Genomic DNA, 26,935 nt, shown 5'->3' with positions numbered 1-26,935 from the left:
GATCCCCTGGAGGAGGGCATGGCTACCTGCTCCGGTATTCTTTCCTGGAGAATCCCCATGGACGGAAGAGCCTGGTGGGCTACAGTCCATGGGGTTGCAAAGAGTTGGACACAACTGAGTGATTAAGCACAATCTTATTCAAATCTGATAACGTCTGTCATCAGATAAGGTGACATAAGTGACATTAGATTGGTTGGGTATCAACAGAAGCAATTAGCCCCAAATAAAGCCTTAACTTTTTTTTTTAAGGCAGCCTGCCTTCCAGTCTTGCGGTATAATGAGGAATCTTTCAGTAAAACAGCAAATAGCATTCCTTCCTCTGGAGGCTGCCTAAATCTAAAGGATTCTCCTCCTTGCTTGTGTGTCATACTTAGATTTTTGTTTGTTTGTTTTTGCTTTTCTCCCTGAAGCCTGACTAGGTACATTCTGTCTCCCAAGCTTCATATTCCCCTCTGTATACTTAGTGAGTCAGTCTCTTAACAGGGTTAAAAAAGAAGGCCAGTTTTCCACCTGCTAGCTTTTCTGGCACTCACTTTTAAGACAGCACTCGGCTTTTGTTCCTTTTCTTTCACAATTCCTTAAATGGCTCTTGCCCTAGATTGCTCAAGTCCAGCAGAGGAGCTCAGGCTAATGGGTTTGTGTGGCTTGGAGATAGACTGTGGTAATTTAAAATTCTTCTCTTGCTTTAGTCTCATTTAACACCTGGCCTAATAGTCACTACATCTTGCTGAAAGTAGGAGAGGGAATAAAGTTTTCTTGAAAGGGCTGAGCCCTTGAGTGCCTGAACATTGGTATCATTTACACAGGTCTTTCTTTTGAACTTGATAGATGGCAGAACCCCTAAAATTATGATAATTAAATCACCATATCTCATCTCCTGACTTGTACCCTGTGAAGCCAACAAAATAGCCTTGTATACCTGGCTTGGCCTCAGACGTTACATCACCACTCAACCTTTCTGTGTTGATATTGTATGGGCATAGCAGAGGTATAGGAATTTGTCAGGAAGTGCAATCCAGGCCAGTAAAGCAACCTAGAAAGTTACAGCTTTGCTTTTTTCTTTTTCCCTAATAATTCCATGCAGTGAAGAACAGAGAAGCCTAGCGTGTTGCAGGGCTCACAAACAGTAAGACACAACTGAGCGACTAAACAACAGCAACAGTAAAAACTGATTAAGCTCACTTGGGGGCCTAGTGTGCCATATGTTCCCCTTCAGTTGAAATAAAGGCACCCTTTTAACAGGGGAGATTCAACTCTTGGGTTCTATCTCCTTTGACTTGTTTTGTGTCAGCTTTTTCTTCTTCTTTCCTTTTTTATGTCATTTATTTTTAGCCCTTTGGGCTTTCCAGGTGGCATAGCAGAAAAGAACCTGCCTGCCAATACAGGAGATGCAGATTCAGTCCCTGGGTCGGGAAGATCCCCTAGAGGAGGAAATGAGAACCCACTCCAGTATTCTTGCCTGAAAAATTCTGTGGACAGAGGGACCTGGTGGGCTGTAGTCCATGGGGTTGCAAAGAGTGGTACACAACTGAGCAACCGAGCACGCACACACACATTTTTGGCACTTTAGCTTCAGAAGTGCTTTTATGTCATACTAGTCCTCCCAGCGACCTTTGGGTGTGGTTGGACAGGTTCCATCCCCATGTGACACTAAGGTCTAGAGTGGTCTGAAACTGCAGATCCAGTCAGTAGCTGAACCAGGACTAGACTCAGCCCCTTGCCTGTGATGTAGCCTCTTCCTCCTAGGCATGCTGCCACCTGTGTTGTCAGATCAAGTGGTGATAGCCTCTTCCATGGGTTGATGAGAAAGAGCTGAACACAGAATATTGTGGCCGAGGAATTCCTTGCTGTATGTATTTTTTAGGTGAATATTTTAGGAAACTTTATTCTATAAAGAGAAGGTAGCATGAAAATAACTTATTAAATCAGCCATTTATAGTCCTTTTCTAATCTTGAGCCTCTTTGAAAGTCTAAAAGCTTTGAACACTCATTTCAGAAAAATGTACATACGCACATAGTTTTGCATATAATGTTAAGGAGTTTATGGAATTCCTGAAAAGTAGGGGTTTCAAGTATTAGCAATCTTGAATTAAGATTTAACTCAAGTATTAAACCATCTTTTGGTTCATTTGCTGATGTAGAACTTAGAAAGCTTAAAGGTTTTGGGGTATATGCAGACCTACTAGATACGGTTTAGTTTTTAATTGTTAAACTGAAAAGGAACACTAGGTGACCTGATTTCTTCTTAGGAACAAATGGAATTGATGTGATCTGCTAACGCAGCATGGTAGTGTTCCTTTAACGTATAGTTCCTGACTAAGAGTCTGGGCTCCACTTGGAAATCCCTGGTAGATATTAATGATGGGAGCAGAGTATAACCTGCCTACTTGCCCTGTGCTCCTTGTAGAGTTTCCGTTAAGTAGCTTTACCACAGAGGAGAAATTGATTGCTGAAAGCCATTTGGTTGATGACGCCTCTTCTTGCCCAGGTTTCCAGAAGAGTTTTGCCAAAGATTCATCTTTAAGTAATGCAGGCTACTTTGTTACAAGCAGCTGTTAGAGATTTAGAGCTTTTTAAAAAAATTTCTTTCCTACTGATTATTTCACAATTATTGGCTATCTTTATGGAATGTTTCTTTGTTAATAGAATTTTTCCTACTCAGAACCCATAAACATTAGTTACTGTAATAAACAAAAGAATTCCAGGAGCCTAGTGGAGCTGACATGGCAAATGATCCAAAGAAGCAAAAATCATATCACTTCACATGCAAAAAATAGTGTTAATCTTATGAGTATGCATATTTGTTTGCTTTTATTGGGAGCCAACAGACCTCTATTTTCTCTTACCAAATAAAATTAAATAAACCTATGGCTTTGGCCATTTCCAAAGAAAAATTTTCTTGTTTTCTTTGGATGGTATTTGTGGCAGGCACTCAGTATAAATGATATGATCAAAGGTATATTATATACCAATAGGCAAGCCTTTTACTGAAAATAATCTCATAGAGAGCACATTACAGAATTGTTCAGTCACATTTTTTCCCCCTTCTGACAAAGGTCAGGGAGAAATGAGAACTGTGTTTGATTTAAATGTTAGTAGCAGTTTCTCTGCTCTTGCTGATCCAGGCCAGAGAGCCATCTGGTTTTTCTGTTCTAGTCAATACAGTTAATTGGACAGGGATGCCATTTACTGGAGAAATAATTAATCAATTATTATGGGAAGAACCTTAGAACTGTGTAAATTGATCAGTACTCAGTGAATAGTAGCTGACTGATGTTTCTTTCTCCATTAGCAGATATTGGGGAATATCAAATACTGTGCAAACACACGTATGTACACACTTTACACTTACACATACACATCGTGTGTGTGTGTGTGTACACTTTGAGAGAGAGGTAGGGCAGAGAAATTGAGCAGAAAGAGATTTCTGTGTTAGTAAAGAACCTAAGACATATTCTGGGTTATTTTTGGAGTGTATCTGGTAGATAGCCTGTTCCTCCTGCCTTCTAGAACTTTTTCCTCTTTTTAAAATAGATTTTGGTGGGTGTGAATAGGGGGACTTTTTTCATTTGTTTGTTTCTAAACCCAGTGAGGCCTTAAAATATAATTGATAGGGAGTTACCTATATTCCAAATTTGTCCCTTTATTTGGTTTGTTTAACCATTAAGGTTTATTTATTTTTAAATTTTTTACTGATGGATTTTCTTTTTTCTTTTAATTTTATTGAAGTATAGTTGATTTACAATGTTGTAGTAGTTTCAGGGGTACAGCAAAGTGGTCAGTTATGCAGGTACATATATTCACTCTTTTTTAGATTCTCTTCTCATACAGGTTGTCACACAATTTTGAGTAGAGTTCCCTGTGCTATACAGGAGGTCCTTGTTGATTCTCTGTCTTATAAATAGTGGTGTGTGAATGTTCATCCCAGGCTTCTGATTTATCCCTCCCTCTACATTTCCCCTTTGGTCACCATAAGTTTGTTTTAGATACCATTAAGGCTTAAATAAAGACGTTAGGGGAAAAAAAACTATTGCTTTGCTTGAAGATGGCTAATAAATAATTTTTTTCCCAGTAAGCTTCTGTTTAGTAGGCATTTTTCCCGTGGCAGGCCATATTTAGATCCTTCTTTGAACTTTCAAGTTATTAACAATTACTTGTGACTTAGGTCACTCTACAAAGTTGGTCTTTATATTTAGAAGCATGGGCCTCTCTGGGAGTCCAGCTAGCAAAATGCCTTTGCATGTAGAAAAAAGTCTTTCTTGAGAGCATGCTCGGTTTGAGAATGCTAAAAGATGAAGAAGGAGCGGGAGTTGTTGGAGGGCATTATGGCAGTCTACCAGAAGAGGGGGTATTTTGTGAGTGCCTGTTTTCTCTAAAGGTTAATAGATTGACAGAGGACATGGGGGTGAATAGAATAGTGAGAGTGCTATTAGGTGATTTGGGTGGGGTGGCTGGTGGTGGCGGTGGTCATGCTGGTGCTTCTTGAACCTATTAAGAGGAACAACTGTTGCTCTTGTGTGCTTGAACAACTTAGTATCTCCATACTGACAGTGGGTTAGATAACATGCACTGGCCTCAGGTTAACTCTGCTTAAGATGACTGGGTTGCATCAAGATCAGTAAACAGGCTTTCCTCTTGGGATATGAAATGAATGAACAGTAAGAGATGAGGTTAAAGTGTAGCCAGCCTTTAAGCTTTGTGGCCAGCTGAGAAGGATTATGGATGGTGTGCATCCACACAAGAACTTATGCTCATTTTTGCACTGGTGTCACCTATCTTAACCCACAAAGCCAAGTGAAAACTGGGTATGTCTTCTACTTGCTGATCTAAAGTAGCCTGTGGGTCTCCCACCTCCCCAACCCCACTATACCTCAGCATTTTAGGAAGTGGGGCTCCTATTGCCTAAAAAACGGATTCCCTAAAACATTCTTTCTCCTTTGGTACCCTGCCCTGTATGTCTGTGTTAGGATACAAGGTGAGACACTCATGGGAAGTGAGTTTTTAATTTGTCACTCACCCCTCAGAGGCTTCAACCTCCCTCAACCTGGGAGGAGAGGGATCTTTCCAACTGCTCTGATGATGTTAAATGTATCTCTGGACTCAGCCCACTTGAAATGATGCTTATTTTTGCAGAGCTTTAAACAGAGAAAGAAAGGGAAGGAGGTTGGGAGGAAGAGAAAGAAAGAAAGAGACAGAAAGTAAGGGAGGATTGGAAAAGCAAAGAAACAGATCTCTTTTGGCTTCCTAGTATTTTAAAATAGCCCAGGGCTCTAGTCTTTCTCCTAGAATGTTCCTCTCCCAGATATCCATGTAACTTGCTCCCTCATTTCCTTCGGGGCTCTGCTCAAAATGCCATTTTATCAGAGAGGCCTTCTGTGACCACCCTACATAAAGTGGAACTAACCACCCCCAGCACTCCCTATATGCTCTAAGCTGCTGTTTAAGTTTTCTCTGTAACACTGTTACTGGACATATTACATATATATATATATATATTTAAACTTTTTTTCCCCTATTCACTCTCCAGTATATATGCATAAAATTCTTTTCCTCTTCCCACCCAATAAAATGTAACTCACATGAAGGTAGGGACAGGGTCTTTTTTGATCAGTGCTGTGCTCCTTTCCCTGGGACAGTGCCCAACACATAGTAGACATTCAATAAATATTTGTTTAATGAATACATGGATGAAATCATTTTTATTTTACTCTCCCACAGTCAGCAGGATCCCAGGCAGCCAACTTTTAATGTTGGAAGGGGCCCAGCAGACAAGCAAGAAATGCCATAAATGAATTCCTCAGGGCAGTTATGTGATTCTAGTGTGTGTGAACACTTAAACGGTCTGACTAGACGGCAGTGGGTCAAGACCCCCTCCTTGGAAATCATCCCGAACTGTTCCCTTGTGGTGGTTGCAAGAGGAAGAAAGGGTCGGGAATTGCCCTTATCCCTGAGAGGAAGCCTGTACGTTGTACTCATTTTCTCTGTATTTCTGGAGCTGTCATATTAAATCCAAGAGGCCTTAGCTCTGCGGGAGTTTTCTTCCTTCTAAGGCACTCTTCTGAGTCAGCATTCTGTCTGGGAGTCCCCTTGAACTTGTCATAGCTTTCCCTGGTGAATAGTTGAACAGAGGAGGGAAGCACTGATCCTTCGCAGTGATGTATTAATAGTAAAACCTCTGAAAACCCCAACCTCAGCTCACTCCTTTTTTAATATTTATTTTTTGTTTGTTTAGTTTGGGAAAAGTATGGGGGTGGGCACAGGGTAGAGGGAATTCTCTGTGTGAAGTTTTATAGCCTCTTTTAAACACAGAACATGAAATGATGAGCTGTTGAGTAATACGTGTATTTTATATATAAATTATTAGGCACAGTTCTTTTGTGTTCTGTCCCCCTTCCGCTGTGTGTCTTAATTTGGGTTCAGATTTCAGATGCAAGTAGTTTATTTGGAAATGCAGGAAATATCACAGGAGTGGAAAAGAGAAACAGGGAAAGGAAGGATGATTTAGTGAGCCAACTACAACTGTGGGCAGTTGAAGTTTGATCCTGAGGGGAAGGGGCATAGAACACATGAGATGTGTGCGTACTCGCTTGTGTCTGACTCTTGCGACCCCGTGGGCTGTAGCCCGCCAGGCGCTTCTGTCCGTAGCATTTTTCAGGCAAGAATACTGGAGTGGTTGCCATTTCCTCCTCCAGGGGATCTTCCCAACCCAGGGATCGAACCCACATCTACTGCTTCTGCATTGGTAGGTGGATTCTTTAGCACCACTGAGCCACCAGGAAATCCTTTAGGACGCACACTTCAGGCTGTTCTACCTGGGAACAAGGCAGGTTGAATATTGATGTGCCAGCTTCCTTGAATCATTGTAGGAACCTGCTCCCAAGGAGGTTCATTCCCTAGAGCAGCCTGCAGCCTCCTGGGCCTTGGAGAAGACTTTCGACTAAGAGATATGAATACTGGCCCTTGGCGATCAGGTACACTGAGCAGTAAGGCCTGAGAGACATGAGCCGGGTATGAAGGAGTGAGTTACCCATGCTTCTGCTTTCTGCTAAAACTACATGAGTACCATAGCTTTATCTTTGCGCTTTGCTTTAGCCTTTTTCTACCACAGCTTTACCTGGGGGTGGCTCAGGGCTCAAATCTGTCTTGCCTTGACCTCTGTGACTCACCAGGCACCTTATTTCTCATAACGGCACCTAGTGATGTCTGCTTCATGGCATGGTAGTTGTGTACCCACATGTAAGTTTTCTACTTAAATTAAGTTCCTTGGGAATCTGGATATTACCTTATATTTCTTTGTAAACATCAGAGTGCCTGGCATGTAAGTGCTTGGCTCTTGTGTAATTAGTGAATTTTCCCCCTAACTGCTAGGTAGTTTAGCCAAACAGACTGTGAGAGGAAAGCCTTGGGCTCCTGAATTCCAGCTTCCTAACTTCAAATAAGATAGTATCATAAACTGCAGGGAGTTAGTGAATGGACCTTAAATCAAGACAAGGAGGATTCATCTTTCTTTTTTTATTTTTAAAGGAAAAATTTTAAGTGTATAATATTGTGGTGATAAGTACATTAACATTGGTCTGTAACCATCACCAGCATCTGCCTCTAAAAGTTTTTCATCTTATAAAACTGAAACTCTGTACCCAGTTAACACTATCTCCCAACTCTCCCCTGCCCCCCCACTCTTGGTAAAGCAGCATTCTACTTTCTGTCTCTATGAATTTGACTACTCAGTTATTCTATTAACCTCCTAAGTGGAAGCGTACAGTATTTGCCTTTTTGTCATGAACACACAGTGTTCAGGATACATCCGTGTCGTAGCTCATGTCAGTATTTCCTTCCTTTTGAAATTTGAATTATATTCCATCATGTGTATATACCACATTTTGTTTATACATTCATCTGATGATGGGCACTTAGGTTGCTTCTTTGGCTGTTATAAATAAAACTGCTATGAACATTGTTATATAAATATCTGTAAGAGATCCTGCGTTCGGTTCTTTTAGATATATATCCAGAGGTGGAATTGATGACTCATGTAGTAATTTTATTCTTAATTTTTTGAGGAACTGTTTTCTATTTTTTTGATAGTAGTCATCCTAATGAGTGTGAGACAGTGTCTCATTGTGGTTTTGATATGCCTTTCCCTAATGATGAGTGATGTTGAGCTTCTTTTTATGTGCTTATTGGCCATTTGTATATGGCCATTATATGTTTCTTCTTTGAAGAATGTCTGTTCAAGTACTTTGCCCATTTTAAAAATCTTTGGGTTTTGTTGTTGAGGAAACTTTTTAATTGAAATGTAGTAGGACTAGACTGAGTTTCTTTATTTTGAACATACTTATGTAGTGACTTGTCAAGTAACCATGGGCCAGCAGTTTAGGGACTTTCAGCCCTGATCTGGCTTCCATCATTCCTTCACAGGGTAATCATAGAATCCTAGAACTAAAGGAGCCTTAGCCTCTTCTGGTTGCCATAACAAAATACCACAGACTGGGTGACTTATGATTCTTATAATTTCAGTAATTTCTTTCTAACAGTTATGGAAGCTGGAAGTCCAAGGTCAGGGTGCCAACCTGATTGGATTGTGGTATAAGCTGTCTTCATGGTTGCAGCCAGCTGACTTCACTGTTTCTTCACTTGGTGAAAGGGGCTAGGGAGCTCTGTAGGGTCTCTCTTATAAGAGTGCTAATCCCATTTATGAGAGCTCTACCCTCAAGATACAATCATTCCCAAAGGCCCCATCTTCTGTTACCACATTGGGCATTAGGATTTGAACATGTGAATTTGGGGGAACACAAACATTCAGACCAGAGCAACGAGCAACCAGGTGAGGAAACTGAACCCACTTCTTTTTCCACTGTGCCCTGGGCCAAATCACCTAGTCCCTATGGATAACATTTTCTTCATCTTTGAATACAAGTTTCTTTATCTCCTTTATCATGTCACTTAGTAGTGACATGTGTTTTGTGGAGTGTTTTGTGGAGAAGGCAATGGCACCCCACTCCAGTACTCTTGCCTGGAAAATCATATGGATGGAGGAGCCTGGTAGGCTGCAGTCCATGGGGTCGCTAAAAGTCAGACACAACTGAGCGACTTCACTTTCACTTTACACTTTCCTGCATTGGAGAAGGAAATGGCAACCCACTCCAGTGTTCTTGCCTGGAGAATCCCAGGGACGGTGGAGCCTGATGGGCTGCCATCTACGGGGTCGCACAGAGTCGGACACGACTGAAGCGACTTAGCAGCACTAGTGTTTTGAAGACTGGTAAATTGATTTTTAATGATTATAATGTATTTAATAATGTATTTTTATTAGGCATGGGGTTGTGCTATATTGGACTTTTACTTTTTTTGGATGTTCATAGTGTCATTTTTAAGTCAGAAATTTTCATTAGAAAACTGTAGGCCTTTATTTTTCCAGGTAAATAAGCAGATGGGACCAAAAGGCAGGAAGTAATGCTGAGCTAAACATAAGGTAGAGCACTTTGTTAATCTTTGGAAATAAGTGAACTCATAGAATTGCTCACTGGTTGCCATTAGACAGTGTTAGACAATACTCTTATGAGTTCTAATTAGAATAGATCTGGCTTAGTGTCCTGTCTTTTTGAGATCAGGCAGTTTGAAGCCACCCCATAAAAGGGGCGCTAACTCATAGCTGGATTGACTCAATGATGTCAGATGACAACAGGCAAGTTCAGGATGCTTGGGCTTGCATAAAAGGTCTCTGGGAAGCTCCTAAATTTTATTTTTTTTGGAAAAAATGTGGTATAAAGTATATGTAATATAAAACTTAACACTGTAGCTGTCTATAAAGTGTGCAGTTTTGTGGTATTAAGTATATTCACATTGTTGTGTAACCATCACAACTGTCCATCTCCAGAACCTTTTCATCTGTCTAGACTGAAACTCGATACTCATTAAACAGTAGCACCCCATTTCTCTTCCCTCCCCATCCTTGGCAACTACCATTCTGCTTTCTGTCTCTGTGAATTTGACTACTCTCTGTTCCTCATACAGCAGCTGTCTTTTTGTATCTGGCTTATTTCATTTAGCAAAATGTCTTTAATTTTTACTCATGTTGTAGCACGTGTCAGAATTTTCTTTTTAAGGCTAAATAATATTCCATTGTATGGATGTATACACCACATTTTATTTGTCTGCTCATCCCTTGATGTACATTTAGGTCATCTCTGCTTTTTGGCTGTTGTGAGCTTTATACTATGAACATTAGTATACTGATATCTTGAATTCCTGCTTTCAGTTGTTTATTATATACCTAGGAGTGGGATTTCTGGGTTATATGGCAGTTCTATGTTTAACTTTTTGAGGAGCCTCCATTTTCTGTTCCACAATGACTGCACCATTATATAGCCCCACCAGCAGTGCACAGGGGGTCCAATTTCTTCACATACTCACGAACACTTGTTTTCTGCTTGTTTGCCTTTGGTAACAGCCATCCTAATTGGTATGAAGTGGTACTTCATTGTGGTTTTCATTGTAATTTCCCTAATGATTCGTGATGTTAAGCATTTTTCCATGTTATTGGCCATTTTTATACTTTTTCTGGAGAAATATCTATTCAAATCCTTTGCCCATTTTTAAATCAGTTTGGTTTTTGTTGCTGAGTTTTAGCCAACTAGTCTTCTGATTTGTAGATACTTTTAAGAGAGTGCTGTGCTGTGCCTTATGACTATATGTTCATTTATCTTGTTTATTTTTAAAAAATCTTTTCCTGTATAGATAGGTAGATACATATATTATCAATCAGTACATAAGTAATAAATACTTTTTTTTTTGTTTCAACAGTATATCCTTTCAGGCTCTGATGACTTCAACCTGTACATGTGGAGAATTCCTGCAGATCCAGAAGCAGGTGAGCATATCCTTAGTATGAACCTGCTGCTAATGTTGGCACTATTGACCTTCTGCATGCTGTGCCCTGAAAGGGCAGATCTGTAGAAACAGAGGAAAATATTTCTCCTTTAATATAATAAATTTATTAGAGAGTAGAGAGTAAACTTTAAAATAAAAATTAGAAGCCAGATTTAGCTATAACCTTCATGCATACCCTTATCTGACATAATCATGCTCAGATTTTTTTCTCCTAAGAGCTTTTCTTTAAACTTCTTAGAGCGCCTCCTCTTCATTTTCCTCTCTCCTGTTTCACACTTGGAATATTTTTTACCTTGCTTTTCCTTTATCGATGCACACATTCCTGCTCCACTTATTACTCTACAAACAGTTGTTAGGGCCTCTGCCCTTCCTTTGGCCTCCCTGGTGATGTTAATTAAAGGGAAACTTTCTTTATTAATGGACAGTTGTACTCCCTGGAGTTTGGCTGATCCCATACATGAGAGAAATTAGGAAGAAGTGTTTCTGCATTTGCTCTAGATGTATTCTGAGACAGCTTTCTCTAAGTTTGGATCTAGGCCATCTGAGCTTTCAGGCAGCATGGATCATTCTTGATACCAGTGTCCTCACGTGCTCAGATGAGTGTTTCATTGGTGGCTTCCTACTGGTAGAAAAATGCCTATTTTTTATTCTCAGGACAGTTCAATACAGCCATCTGCTCCAGGTGATACATGGCATCAAACTGGAAAATGGTAGGGAAGGAATAGAGGACTGTGCTGATAATATTACACAAAATATGTCAAGGGCTTAGAGTTGAGGAAAGTTGTTGCCTTGCCTATTGCTGAATTAACAATATTGTTACCAAACATCTGCCTTTCAGAACTTGATGAGGCTTACTTTTGGAAAAACTATCCTATTGCTATGCTCTGGTTACTAAACAAGTTACAAAAGGCCTTTTTCCCCTTCTGGAATTTGGAAAGTGTGAATGAAGCATCTTACCTTTGATGTACAACCAGATGGGACAGCAACAGTCTATCTGAACAAAAAATGATGTTCTATCTCTAGAATTAGTCCTGTATTAAGTCTCCCACCCCCATACATCTTAGATTGATTAGCTGAGAAATAAACTTTGGGCTTAATTGTATCTTTTACATGATCTTGAAAACTTTTCATTATTAAGTCTATGTGACTTTTAAAATGGAAGGTGGACAATTTCCCTCTCCCAGGACTGTTCTCTGGAATCTTTTTCATGTTTGTATTGAGAGAAGGGGGAAGAATTAGCAGTAGTATTGTAGATTTTTTTCCCCTGCTGATTTCTGTACTGGCTTAGGGTATGGGCCACTGTTAGGCTGCCTTTATATGTAGATGATTATGCAATCTCTGGGTTGGCAGGGACCCTCAGAACTGATATAGGACTCCAGTACTGAAACTGGGAAATGGGTGCCTGGACCTTCCAAGGATTGTACAGGCACAGTTAGTTTAAAGGAATCCATTTGTAGATTCTTAAATTCCATGTGTATTGGCTGTTCCCACCTCCTTCTCCCATTGTCCTTCTCCCACTTTACAGAAAAAGAAGCAAACAAACAGACAATCAAAAAATACCAGAAAATCAGAAATACTCCAGAAATATCTGACCACTTGAACCTTGGCATGGTGCATTGCCCCTAAGGTATAAAAATCTCTTAAGGTGGCAAAAAAAAAAAAAAAAGAATTCTTTAATCATAGGGCTATAACGCAACCCGCCCCCTCCCTTCTCCCTTATCTTCTTATGCAATAAATTGCTTCTTTATTTTATAATAATTGGTTTTTATAAAACATTAAAAGTGTATCTGTTTTGATCAGTTGTGTTCCAGTAAGAATTGTAATTCCCTGGAGAAGGAAATGGCAACCCATTCCAGTATTCTTGCCTGGAAAGTCCCATGGGCAGAGGAGCCTGGCGGGCTACAGTCCATGGGGTCACAAAAGAGTCAGACACAACTGAGCAACTGAGCAAAAAAATTGTAATGATAACTCTAATCCTATACAGTACCAAAATGTTAACACTTAGAGCCTTACGGTCACAGCAAATAAAAAAAAAAATTGAATTTGTATTTATAGTTTTGTTGGTGAGTCTGATAGAATTTTTATAAAAATATATTGTGTTGAAATTTGGGGGAAAGTAAGTAAAGTAGAAATGTTATTTCAAAGAGGAAAAAGGAATGATGTAAAATTTCTATTAAAAAATAGTTAGACTTCATGGCACCCCACTCCAGTACTCTTGCCTGGAAAATCCCACGGACAGAGGAGCCTGGTAGGCTGCAGTCCATGGGATCGCTAAGAGTCGGACATGACTGAGCGACTTCACTTTCATTTTCCACTTTCACGTATTGGAGAAGGAAATGGAGAAGGAAATGGCAACCCACTCCAGTGTTCTTGCCTGGAGAATCCCAGGGACGGGGGAGCCTGGTGGGCTGCTGTTTACGGGGTCGCACAGAGTCGGACACAACTGAAATGACTTAGCAGCAGCAGCAGAAGAGTCCGTGTAGGATGCAGCAAGTTCCCACTGCAATAAGTACAAAACTCAAATTACAAAAGCCACCTTTTTAAAGATGTCAGAGAGCTGTGGTAATAGTGTGTGAGAAGAACTAAAGTTCTGAAGAAGGAAGAACCTTCCCAACTGAGCAGAAGGTCTGGCTGTGCTCTGTCCTGATGGCATCTGTGCCCAGGTTGTCAATGGAGCTGCCATGGAGACAGCCTCTACCGGGGTCAAAGGAAATCAGAGTTTTCAACAGCCACGTGGGTTGATAGGATATATTAGATTCAGAGGAACCCAAACACAAGACCCATCTTCTCTTTAGGACATTTGCTGGGTGCTGGGGTTGCACTGAGAGTTAGGGGACTAGACTGGAAAGCAGAATGAAATGCCTATGGTATACAGTGCTTAGGAGACAGAGTTCCCCTAGTGGGAGGGGTCTGCTCCACAGGACATTTTGAACCTGCTTGGAAAAGGATAACAAAGAGATAAGCTTAAAATCTCCAAAGGACAGAAGCAGAGAACAGAGGTTTCACAGGCTGTCCATCAAAAGCCCAAGAGGCCACACTCGAGGATGGAGCTGGACCAGAAAGGCAAAGTGTAGTCTCTTGCAGTCTCCTGGTGTGGAGGACACAAACTCCCATTAGTGGAAGAGACCTGCAACATGCAGTCTACAGGCCTTGCCTTTGAGAGATTTTAAACCAGAAGTAGACTTAGTCTGACTAAAGAAGCAATCCAGCCCTGACTTGGTCCCTCCTGATTGGATTGAGGATGATCAATCTACTTCTACAAAGAAGTAGAATGGGTAAATGCTTGATGGAGGACATGACTTTCATCTCTGTATCAGTCTGCTATGGCTGCCATAACAAAATCCCACAGACTGGGTTATTTAAACATCAGAAATGTATTTTCTCACAGTTCTGGATGTCCAAGATCAAGGTTCTGGCAAGTTTGATTTCGCCTGAGACCTCTCTCCTGGGCATGCTGATGACTGTCCTCTCTTTGTACCCTCACATGGCCTTTTCTTGCTAATGTCTCATTGCTAATGTCCCTTCCTCCTCTTATGAGAACACCAGTCTTATTGGATTAGAGTCCTACCCTTATAATTTGTTTAACCTTAATTATCTCCTTAAAGCCTCTGTCTCCAAATAGTCACTTTGAGGGGTTGGGGCATCGACATATGAATTTGCAAGAGACACAGTTCAGTCCATAACAGTCACTGTGGTTCTTTATTCTCAGTGTCCAGTATGCAATAAAAAAGTTATGAAACAGGAAAATGTGGTCAGGGATCAAAAGAAGCCAATCCACAATATTATCTAGATACTGAAGTCAAATAATCAGGAACTTTAAATATTGTAAATGTGATAAAATAGAAAAGATGGACAAAATGGATAAAAAGATGGAGAATTTCAACAGAAAATTGGAATCTACTTAGAAAAAATCATGTAGACATTCTAAAACTGAAAAATATGTCTAATACTAAGAATTTTTTGGCTGGGTTTAATTGTGAAAGGACAGGTTTGGTGAATCGAAGACAGGTCAATAGAAGACATTCGAATTGAAGGACAATGAGAATAGAGAATGGAAAGAGCTAAACCAGAGTGTAAGAGACAAGAGGGACATAGATGATCTAACATATCCCATATGAAATTGAAATCCCAGAAGGATAAGAGAAAGTGAAGCAGAAGTAATATATGAAGAAATAATAGCTGAAAGTTTCCAGAACAAATGAAATATGCCAATTTTCAGTTTCAAAAACTCAGAGTAAATATAACAATACAGATTCAAACAAGCAGAGTAAATACAACACACCCAGGCACATCATAAGTCAAACTACTGAAAGCAAAAGATAATGAGAAAAAGCCTAAAAGCAGCCTGAGAAAATGGACAAGTTACCTGTAAATAAATAGCAGTAAGATTGATGATCAAACGATGGGAGCCAGACTGTAACAGAATGATATCTCTGAAGTGCTTAAAGAATTAAAACCTGCCAACCTTGAATTCTATACACGAGGAAAATATCTTTCAAAAATATAGGTAAAATAAAAGGCATTTAAAAAAAAGAAATTGCAGAGTTTTAATATAATTACTTAGCAGCCCTCATGAATTAATCCATCTAAACACTGAGCATCTACTGGTTATTTGCATTACAAAAAGAAAGGCAGCTAGACATGAGCATGCTGATGAGAAATATGGCGGTGCCTAGAGTCTTGCAAAGTACAACAACCCTGAATCTGATCAGACCTCAGGATCTGGCTTTAATTTGCAGGTAGCACAGAGGACGGAGGGGTGTATTGTATTACTACTACATTATGAGGATACAATCCACAAAACCCAGACTGTCAGAAACTATAGGTGAAATGATCTTATGTTCTTCAACAGATACATTCTGATGATAAAGGAGGGACAGGGGGTAACCTATTGTATAAAAAATCCAAAAGATATATTAACCAAAGCAAAAGTATTTAGTAGGGAATTCCCTGGAGGAATTCAGTGGCGGTTCAGTGGTTTAGGGACTCCATGCTTTCACTGCTGAAGGCCCGGGTTTGATCCTTGGTTGAAGAACTAAGATCCTACAAGCTGTGTGGTGTCCCCACCGCCCACCGCCCCCCTCCCCAAATGAAAAGTATTTAGGAATGTATACTGAAATGAATAAAAATTGTTTTAAAAAGCAAGAAAGTGATTAATACAGAAGTCAAGGTAATGGTGTATTTGTGGGGGTTTTGTTTTTGTTTTTTTTGGCTGCCCTGGGTCTTTGCTGAGTGTGGGCTTTTTCTAGATACGGCAGGTGGGAGCTGCTCTTCATTGAGATGTGCGGGCTGTTCATTGTGGTGGCTTCTCTTGCTGTGGAGCCTGAACTCTAGGCCGTGTAGGCTTCAGTGGTTGCCGAGCCCCGAGTAAGTTGCTCTGCGGCATATGGGATCAAACCCGTGTCCCCTGCCTTGGCAGGTGGATTCCTAACCAGTAGACCACCCAGGAAGTCCCAGGATAATGATTTCTCTAGGGAAGGGAAGAGGCTGTAATAGGAATGAGGCACATAGAGGCCTCTGAATGGCCAAGAACAATTCCATTTCTTGACCTGGGTGTTGGTTATATAGGTGTTCATCTTACAAAATTTCATTAAGCTATACTTTTTAAAATTTTATTTGATTTATGATTTTCCTTTATTTACTTTTGGCTGTTCTGGGTCTTTGTTGCTGGGTGGGCTTTTCTCTATTTGCGGTGACCGGGGGAGGGGGGCCTACTCTCTAGTTGTGGTGCAAGGGCTTCTCATTATAGTGATTCTCTCATTGCAGAGCATGGGACCCCAGGCACAGGGGCTTCAGTAGCTGCAACTCCTGGGCTCTAGAGCACGGGCTCAATAGTTGTGGCGCATGAGCTCAGTTGCCCAGTGGCATGTGGGATCTTCCCAGACCAGGGATCAAACCTGTGTCTCCTGCACTGGCAGGTGGATTTTTTACCACTGAGCCACCAGGGAAGCCCTAACTTATACTTTTTATGCTATTTTTGGTACCCTTTTTTTATTCCCTGATGAAAGAAAATAAAAAACTAGTGAATAAACGTTTGTCAAAGAAAAATCACAATAGAAGTAAAATTTCATTAAATGAATAAAAATGAAAACATGATATCCCAGCAAAGGCATTTACATGCTGGAGTTTATTTACCCCAGATCAGTGGTCTATAGAATTTTCTGCTCACATACCCATCCCCACAATAATTTTTTTGAGTTATAACTTAACATATATTCAAGTACACTTTTATTGAGGAATTTTAACTGAAACCCTCTGCTAGGTTGCCCACCATGATAGCATGCTTGTTGCCCCAGAGCAACTCCAGTGATTAGAAATTTCTTCTATGTAATTTCTCTATTTTTAACTGTTGGCCATTTGTAGTTTTAAGAAACATTTAGCAAGGTTCAGTGAGCCAGACATAACATATAAGGGCTTAAAGTGGCCCTAAGTCTTAGCTTTGAATGCTTAGATGATGGAAAGTCTGTCAGGAAATTCCTAATCTAATGTACTGCCTCTTTGACTTAACAGATCTGGAATGAGGCTGAGTTGCTGTCTCTGTTCATGCCATTTCAGAGTAAGATACTGAGGCAGGCTATGTGGGGAAGTTGGCTTGCTGTTATATGCCTTAATGGCATAATCAGATGACACGCAGTCGACATTTTTTATTGAATGCCTGCCGTGTGCTTCTCAGTGCATGCCAAATGCTGAGAACTAGATGGAGAGCAGTGCTAAGTGTGAGCCAAGAGCAAGGGCATCTTTTTCTTCTGCACGCTTCTGTTCAGAAAGACTGACAATCACTGGGGAAATGTTTTGCTACACAAATGCCAAAGAGATGAAATTTATTTATTATATAAACAGAATTTAGTATTATTATATAAACAGAATTAGCCAGTTGGCTAAGTAATTCACATAGGGCTGGGATTCTCCAGGCAAGAATACTGGAGTGGGTTGCCATTTCCTTCCCCAGGGGATCTTCCCGACCCAGGGATAGAACCCTGGTCTCCAATATTGCAGGCAGACGCTTTAACCTCTGAGCCACCAGGGGTTGCCATTATTATATAAACAGAATTAGCCAGTTGGCTAAATAATTCACAAAGGGCTTGCTAGTAGGTTGAGGAAATAATTTCAAGATGTAAGACCTAATACTCAGGATAAAACTTCCTACCTGGAAAATTAGGCTCAATTTTTTCAATTGATTTCAAATAACAACTCATTTCTAAAAACCTGTTTAAAAATCAGAGGAAGGAATAGAACTGGGAATTTCACTGTGGCAAAGAAAAAACAACCCATCAGAATATGTTTTACACCTCTGAAGTACGTAGGAAGAGCATCTGTTTTTATGTGACAGTTCTGAAGATAAACAGACTGACAGTTATGTATAGAGTCAGCATGGTGTATAGGAAGGAGCATTAGGCTTAAAATCATACCTAGATTCAAGTCCAGTACTTCCAATAACGGATTGAGTGATTCTAGGCAGGTTATGTAACAGCAATTGTGGGTCTCAATTTCTTCTGTAAAATTGCTACCCCCACCCCTCACCCTACCAACTCATATCATGGAATGGTTTAACAGTCTTGAAGGCTTTCTGAAAACTAAATGTGTTCAAATGGAAGACATCGTTACTGCTATGGATAAGATCAGTGCTCATAGATCCATAGTTTCCAAAGTGTTTGCTCCCTAGTAACTTAGGTAATAGAAGTAATGGAGGATTTGATAACATGTGGTAGAGGTGGGTGTCTCTGGGAAATATTCATATGACCTTCTCCTTCCCTTTTTCCTAATTCTTGTTGGAAAGGGCTTTAGGGTTTTCACTGATGGAGTTGCTTCCCCTCAGATATGCCTCTACACTAAGACCGCACTATTTATGGAAAGAAGCACAGTGTAATAGAGTTGGTAGGCCTGGGCTTAAAATTTCTGATACATTCATCTTCTAGTCGGAGGCTTTGGAAAAATTGTTTAATCTTGCCAAAACTTTCTTCTCTGTAAGATAAGAATATTAACAATGTAAACAATAACAACAGTAATAATAATACCTAGTTTCTTAGGGATATTTTAAGTGTACTCAGTAGCTACTGAGTTGCTATTTATAATAAGTGCTGCTATTTCTCATTTATTTATTTTTTTAATTTTTTTATTGTTATTTTTTTTTACTTTACAATATTGTATTGGTTTTGCCTATTTCTCATTTTAAAAGCTTTCTCCTTTTTAACTTTCCTCTGAAAAACTCCTTAGAGACCAAGATTTGGGCCTTATCTGGTACCCTCCTGAATGGTCAGTTACATTTTTCTTGCACGAAGGCTGCTCTTGACTCATTGATAGTTTAAAAGGGGAAAGTCCTATGACAGATTTTTCCTTGAATGGAGGGGGAAGCATACAGCTCTTCACTGCAGCCACCCCCACTGCCAGCAGGCTGAGGAGGGAGGCTGGAAACAGCTGTGGGTGCATCTCCATGAGCCTGCCTGTGTGTGCATACTCTGTCTCTCCTCTCATTACTCTCAGAGATGCATTTACTCTCAGGGAGTCAGACCTGGGCATCTGCTTTTTCCCAAGTAATTGGAGGAACAACTGTTCTTAATTGTTCACAAGTAGTTGGTTGCAAACACATGTGAAATACAGATGATGAAAGAAGAATTTAGTGTAATTGACTTTTTTGTACAATTAAGTGTTGCTGTCTGTGGGCCTTTTTGAGCTTTATTGACAGCACTGACTATCCCCATCTGGCTTTTCTTAGCTCTTAAGTGGTTACATGATCCCCAGGAAGCAGCCACTGCTCTCTCTGTATTGTCACTACCCTGATTGTATTTCTCTTTATGTTTGGAAACTTGGAGCCCTGGGAATGTTCATGCAGACCTTTTGGAATTACTAAGAGATTGTTTGGACAACTCTTTTTTAGATATAGTGAGAAAAAGTAGTGGTCTCTTGCCCCTCACAGCCCTTCTTAATTTCTGCTGGTAGAGTCAGGAATGAAATAGATTAACTGCTTGAACAGGACTTACCAGACCTCATTTTAGTAGATAATAGCTTTAGCCTTCTCCTTCAAGCCTTGTTCCAGAGAAAATAATGAGATTTACTTTAATTTGTTCACTTATTGAGTACCCTTAGATAAAATGTTATACAAATCCAATGGGTGATTGAAAGATAAACACTTTCTTGCCCTCCAAGAACTTCTACTCCAAGAGAGATGAGAAAAGGGTATATATGTGTGTGTGTGTGCGTGCGCACGCGCGCATGCTAAATTTTAAAATGGGTTCCAAGGCCTATAAAAAAGATAATTAAGGAGAGCTTGAACAGATTTGGGGAATCAGTCAAGTTTTTATGGAATTAGTGTTTCAAAGGATCATGAAGGATAGGTAGAATCTTCGCTTCTTTATTTCTCTACTCCTACTGTAGTCAGAAATGCTATAAAAGAAACATCCAAAATTGACATCAGGAAGATGGAGAGAGACACTTGGATAATCCACATGTTGGATGTTGAAGCCCACCAGTGGAGATTAGGTTCTTTTCCTGCATTCTTATATTCCAAAGTCTAATATACATGCCTTTTCATTCATTCATCAGATACTTGTTGAAAACTTACCATGTGCTACGTAGACACTGTTTTAGAAACTTAGGGTACAGCAGAAGAACAAAACAGCCCTGCTAGAATGGAGCTTACATTCTAGTTGGGGAAACAGACAATGAACAATAGATACAATAAATTACATAGTGTGTGTAAAAGGTGCTTTGGAAAAGGAAAAATTAGAATGAGGGAGATAGGAAGTAGTGTGGGGAAGGGAATCAGGGAAATGTCATTTTAAATAGGATATTCAATATAGTCCTCATTGAAAAGGTCACATCTGAATAAAACCTCATGATGGTGCGGGAGCATTGCAGAAATCCAGGGTAAGAGAATTTGAGGTAGAACCAGCATGAAGGTTTTGAAGTGAGAGTGTGTCTGTTATGTTTGAGAAATGGCACGGAAATCAATGTGCTGAAGCGGAATGAGAGAGGGGAGAAGAATAGAGCTCAGTCATAGAGGTAAGTGGGATATAGGGGTGTCCAGTCATGTAGGCTCTTCCTATAAGTGAAATGGGAGCCATTGGAGAATTTCGAGCAGAAGAGTGACTTCATCTGACATGTTTTAACAGCATCACTCTGGTTACTGAGTTTTGAGGGTAAATGATGGGAATGGGACTGCCAGCAATAAAAATGAGGAGAACCAACAGGATTCTCTCATAATACAGGTGAGTAAGTGATGGTGGTTTGAACCAAGGTAATAGGGGTTGGAGTCTAGTTAGGTTTTGAAAGTAAAGCCATCAGAATTTCTGATACATTAGATTGGGAGAAAAGGTGAGCAGGTAGAGTTTGAGATGTCTCTAGAGATGCTGAGTAAACAGTTTGGATATAGAGGTATGGAGTTCAAGGAAGACCTGGACTAGAGGTAACATTTTGAGTTTTGGTATCAGCACGTAGGTGCTGTCTGAAGTTTTGGTATGACATTGGTAGTATCTGAAGCCACAGACTATATGAGGTCAGCAGTGGGTGAAGTGAGTATAACTAGGTAAAGAGAAGGGGACCGAAGACTGAACCCTAAGGCAGTCTGATGTCAAGAAGCCAGGGAGAAGAGCCAAAAAGGAAATCAAAAAGGAGTGAACATCATGTTGAGGTTTGACAGAAAACAACAAAATTCTGTAAAGCAATTATCCTTCAGTAAAAAAATTTAAAAGAAAAAAAAAGGAGTGACCAGTGAAGTAGCAGGAAAACCATAAGAGGATAAGCCTAGGAATACAGTGGAAAAAACATCACATGAGGAGGCAGCTCTGCTGAATCTTGCCAGTAAGTCAGATGAGATGAGTAGGATGAAAACTGAATTAACCATTGGATTCTTTGGTGAAAAACACCGAGCCAAGTCTTATTGCTTAGGGGAGGACTAGGTAATTGCAGAGTTTTGAAGTCAGTTGCATCACTGAGATAACCATTGTTACCGGATTTTCCAGCTTCTTTCCCTGTAACGTGGTGCCATTTACATCCTCGCTGGCCACCTCGCCCCATCCGTGTGTTCTGCAGCCGTCCGTGTCCTACCCTAATCTAGAGCTACCAGATGAAGTCCTCCCATGAAGTGCTGAAAGCATTTCCTGTACCATAATCTGTGTTTTTTTAACTTGAGTATTAAGTTTTTAAAAATACCACTCTTAACAGTACACGCGTGAGTGCTGAGTCCTCTCCAACTCTTTGTGATCCCTGTGGACTGTAGCCTGCCAGGCTTCTCTGTCCATGGAATTTTCCAGGTAAAAATACTGGAATAGCTTGCTATTTCCTATTCCAGGGAATCTTCCCAACCCAGGGATTGAACCTTCATCTCCTGTGTCTCCTGCATTGGCAGGCAGACTCTATTAACTACTGAGCCACCTGGGAAGCACTGCTCTTAACAGTGTTCTCCACTAATTTCAATTTAACCATCATTTGTTAAGTCCTTATACGCCCAGCTCTTATTATCCTTGGACATGTCAACATAGAAATCCTGGAAGATCAAGGATGTTTACCCTCTTCATGAGGACCCAGTGCTCTATTTTTTTGAAACACAAATCTATCTCCTGCTGTCCTAATTTCTTATCTTCCAACAGACCCTTCCAGTCATCTAGTCCCTGTTCTGGTTCCTCACTCTTGCTGTCAGACTCCCCCTCCTTAATCTCTGTGTTGTCCATTGTTTCTCCTTCCCATTCTCACAAAGGTGTTTGTCCTGCCCATTAATTAATGGACTCTTAGGAAGGAGTGGAAAATCCAAAGGCTGTAACAAGAAAACTAATACTGCCATTTTACCCAGTTTGATTCGGAGTTTATTTCAGAACAAAATACTTCAGTGTCCTGTTCTGTAGTCAGTCCCAAGTGCTGCTGAAGATCACACCCTAGCACAGTGGATAAGTTTCTGTTTGAACCAAAGCATCTAGAAATCCTGACCAGGGTGCTTTTAGCTTTTGGGTTGAAAACATCCTCATTCTTAGAGGACTTTGTTGAAAATGAATGAAATTGACAAGAAACAGAAGTAATTGAAGTTGGCAAGAAGTGGGAGTGGTGTCCTGACCCTCTTGAGAGGCTTGAGGGGACAAATCTCTGGCTGAATCTTATGAAAAGAGCATAGTTAAGAAAAGAGAGCAGTGAACACATGTTGGCTTAGTCCTTTCTCTTCTCTGTGCGAACATTTGGCCATGGCATTTTAGAAAGGTCTTTATCAGGGTTCTGAACAAGGTGTTTTTTCTGAGTGCCTTGTGTTGCCTAGAATCTCAGGATAGTGAGTGAATCACTAATGCTGGGGTCTTATGAGATGGCCCTCTCACTCATTTTCTTTTCTGAGGTCTTGCAGTAGAATAGAGAAGTAGAACAGATAAGATATAACATTTCCCACCTCCCTAGTATCCCTTCTGAAACAAAGATGGATATATGGAAACTTTGACCTCAGCTTAAAAAGAAACCTACAAAATTGTACCAGCATGTTTGGCTGAGCCAGCCAGAGCAGATGGTTTGGAGAAATGACCATTGGTTTGTACAGAACTTTATAAACAAATGACAACTCAAGAATGACCAGGGATCTTATTCTTGAGTATGTACTGTTATATTTATTGGTACCATTATTAGTAATAACATAGTAACCATGGGGTGGAGTTGATCCTTACCAGGCCTCTTACCCACAGATGAGTGATGACCCTAAAGGGAGATTATGTAGGTTATGTAGTTTTTATCAAAAATATTCCCTGCCTAAGTTTTTTAAGCTTGATTTTGCTGTTGATGGGCAGGCTCTGCTTGGATAATGGAGGAGAGGAGAACCCAAGTTCTTACTGGTATTGGCGTCTTGACATTAGTCATTTGAGACTCAAGGAATCTATCTGATTTATACACATCTCCAGAACTGATAAGAATTTCTTCTCTAAACTCATTCTATGTAAATTGTACAGTAGCAGCTGTTTTCAATCACTTGAAACCTGAAAACTGGAAAGGGACTATAGAGAACCTTTCTGAAGCCTATTCATTGCTGTGATTCTGTGAATAGCCTGGATTACTTTATACAGATGGCAGCAGTAATTCTTTCTGTACCTGTTCCACTTTGAGTCTCTTGGCTTTATTGACGTCCTTCTCTTTTTCAGGTTTCTTGGGTAGGAATGAGACACTATCTTGTATTAAAATTACTGCCAAGAAGAGAAACCAAATGAGGTCACAGCGTGTGAAAGAGCAGTAGAAACAGATTTTCCGTGGTCTGAATTTTTCAAGCACTGATACCCTTCAATTATTCTTTAGATCTGAAAGTTAGTGTAATTGTATTGTAAGTCATCTTCGACAGAAAGATTGGTTTAGTTAATAAACCTTGGTTCTATGGTAGCTGTTTCTTTAAGACATGCGACCTTCTATCTCACCAAAGTCCTCCTTTAGTGGTACTTATTCTAGAATTGCCCTCTCCTGAAACATTGTCTGTTCAACAGTGGTTACCTGCTTTAGTTCAGGTGTTGCACTCCAGGTTCTAGGTGTGCAGGAGATCCAGGTCTCCTTCATAGACTGTTTGGTGTTGGCAATGGAATGAAATGTCCTGTGCTGATACTATAGACCTTGCACTCAGGATACCATTGGATAGAATCTTCTCCTTACCCGCTTCTGCCTGTGCTCAGTTACTCAGTCATGTCCAGCTCTGTGCAACCCCATAGACTGTAGCCCATCAGGCTCCTCTGGTCCATGGGACTTTCCAGGCAGGAATACATGAGTGGGTTGCTGTTTTCTCCTCCAGGGGACCTTCCCAACCCAGGGATCGAACCCGCCTCTGTCGCGTCTCCTGCATTGGCAGGTGGATTGTTTACGCCTAGCACCGCCTGGGAAGCACCCCACCCGCTACTAAATTTAGGACTTAAAGTGAAAACCAACTTATATGATGACTGCCAGAAGGATTTAGAAATTGGTTATGACCTTCTGATTCTATCCCTATTCAAACCTTTTCATCTCTTAAAGGCCACTTATACAATGGAAAGGATATTAGGCATTAAAACCAAACAGACTCTGGTTCAAATTCTGGCTCTGCCAAGCTAGTTGCAAGAAGTCAGTGAAATTCTCTGAGTCACTTAAATTCTTTTTCTTAGAAGCAGAAGGATTCAATGATATTGGTACTAGGTTCAAGCCTAAATTTCTTTGCTAGTGACCACCCCAGTGGAGGTATGGATAGGAGTGGGCTGTTGAAACGTAGGATTGAGAAGAAATGCGTGAGCCGGATTGCTGCTTATTGAATCAACCATTTATAGAAAAGAAACAGACCCAAAGGAACTCTTTGGGGGTGTGTTGAGACAACTGTTTTAGATTCCCATGGATCCCTCTTAGTTCTCTCAAGTTTCTTTTTGTTTTGACTAGGCTCAGGTTACCTTCCCCTCCTCCCGCCCCACCTTAGGAACCTGGTACACTCAGGATGCCTCAGTGGTCCCGTCATGGCAGCCTACCTGGGTGCTTAAACCTTTCCTGACTCTTTTGTCTCCATAAAAACACACCTATGTCCCAGTTACTTTCTTCTCTTTTATGATTTATTAGCAAATGTGATGATGTTGGGCTGAAATACGAATAGCTATAAGTGTAGTGTCCATCCTGGGTTATTCAGATATTAATAATGTCAGACATGGGGCAAAATTTAGGGAAAGAACATTTTTGTCACTCGGCAAGTAGAGTAAGCACCTGGTGCTAGCCAAGTTGACACCACTCAGAAGTAAATCAGTGCAGTCTCCAACCTCTTGCTGTTGCCAAAAAAAAAAAAAAAAGATACGTTATGTACATGTCAGTAGAGAGGAATATCTCTCATGAGGCAGGACAGGTGAAAGAGGAATTGTGTCAGGAGGCCAAAAGCAGAAGACACCTTCTGCAGAACTGGATTATCCCTGGAAGAGGGATATTGTTCTAGCCATTTTCTTTGCAGATAGTGAGATGAGAAATGTTTGGCATGAATGTTTGAACTGAGTGAAGTTGGCCCTGGGGTGGAGCACATGGAGCCAAGGTGGTACCAATGGCACCTTGTGCCCCAGCGATGCCACACTCCTGACAAGGTCTGGGAAGGCTCTCCCTGCTTAAATAAATGAGCACTCATTTGTCTGTGTCTGTATGCATCACTGGAGAAGGCAATGGCACCCCACTCCAGTACTCTTGCCTAGAAAATCCCATGGATGGAGGAGCCTGGTAGGCTGCAGTCCATGGGGTCGCTAAGAGTCGGACACGACTGAGCGACTTCACTTTCACTTTTCACTTTCACACAATGGAGAAGGCAATGGCAACCCACTCCAGTGTTCATGCCTGGAGAATCCCAGGGATGGGGGAGCCTGGTGAGCTGCCGTCTATGGGGTCGCACAGAGTCGGACACGACTGAAGCGACTTAGCAGCAGCAGCGGCAGTATGCATCACAGTTTGCCAGTCGACCAGGAGTACATGTCAGCCTGTGTGTACTGAGCTGTTGATGGCTGCTTAAAAGTGAGCTTTTTCAAGACTTGGGTGCCTGTGTCCTGTGGGAGTGTGATGCCCTTACCAATGAAGTTGAACCTTTAAGATTATCCCAAGTTCATAAATGATGACATTTTCATCTGTGTTATAAGTTCTAGGCCTCTGGTACTTTTCTCATCATCAAAAAAGAAAGCCTACAGGATGGTCCATAAGATACTGGTTTCTATCAGCAGCCTCCATACATGATGTCTTCAAGGCCCACCCTCTGTAATTTTCCATACTTGGAGTCTGCTTACTGTGAAAGTGACCCGTATCTCCTTGCTTTATCCTTAGTTCTCCCTATCAGAGTGAAGACAGAATTTTCTCCATTATTTTCCCAGAGGTTTTTGTATGTTTTGTTTGCTACTTTCATCATAGAAATTGAGGGCAACTAGATCAGTGATGTTTTGGGTACACTTAAGTAATTATATGTTTCTGGTTCTGCATGTCCCTGGCTTAGCTGCCTAACTGTTCCCAAGCAGATCAGTCTCATTTTGCTTATGACTGGCCTTTTCTAAGGTAACACTGGGATTCTATCCTAAGGATCAAAAACTTGAGAAATGTTTTAAGTGGCTGTGGCTTCATTGACAATGGA

At 40.7% G+C, this 26,935-nt stretch overlaps 1 protein-coding gene across 3 annotated transcripts in view; it reads left to right on the top strand.

Annotated features, from left to right (window-relative positions):
- Positions 1-26,935, top strand: part of DCAF5 (DDB1 and CUL4 associated factor 5) — a 93,455-nt gene that overhangs the window by 55,809 nt on the left and 10,711 nt on the right. For all 3 annotated transcript variants that reach the window (XM_061429232.1, XM_061429233.1, XM_061429231.1), the window contains exon 7: positions 10,804-10,870. In XM_061429232.1, coding sequence (XP_061285216.1) covers positions 10,804-10,870 — 67 coding nt within the window. The remainder of the gene's footprint in view (positions 1-10,803; positions 10,871-26,935) is intronic.

This window comes from Bos javanicus, chromosome 10 (genome assembly GCF_032452875.1).
Source record: "Bos javanicus breed banteng chromosome 10, ARS-OSU_banteng_1.0, whole genome shotgun sequence".
NCBI lineage: Eukaryota > Metazoa > Chordata > Mammalia > Artiodactyla > Bovidae > Bos > Bos javanicus.
The sequence above is the reverse complement of the archived record's forward strand: the minus strand, read 5'-3'. Positions and strand labels throughout refer to the sequence as shown.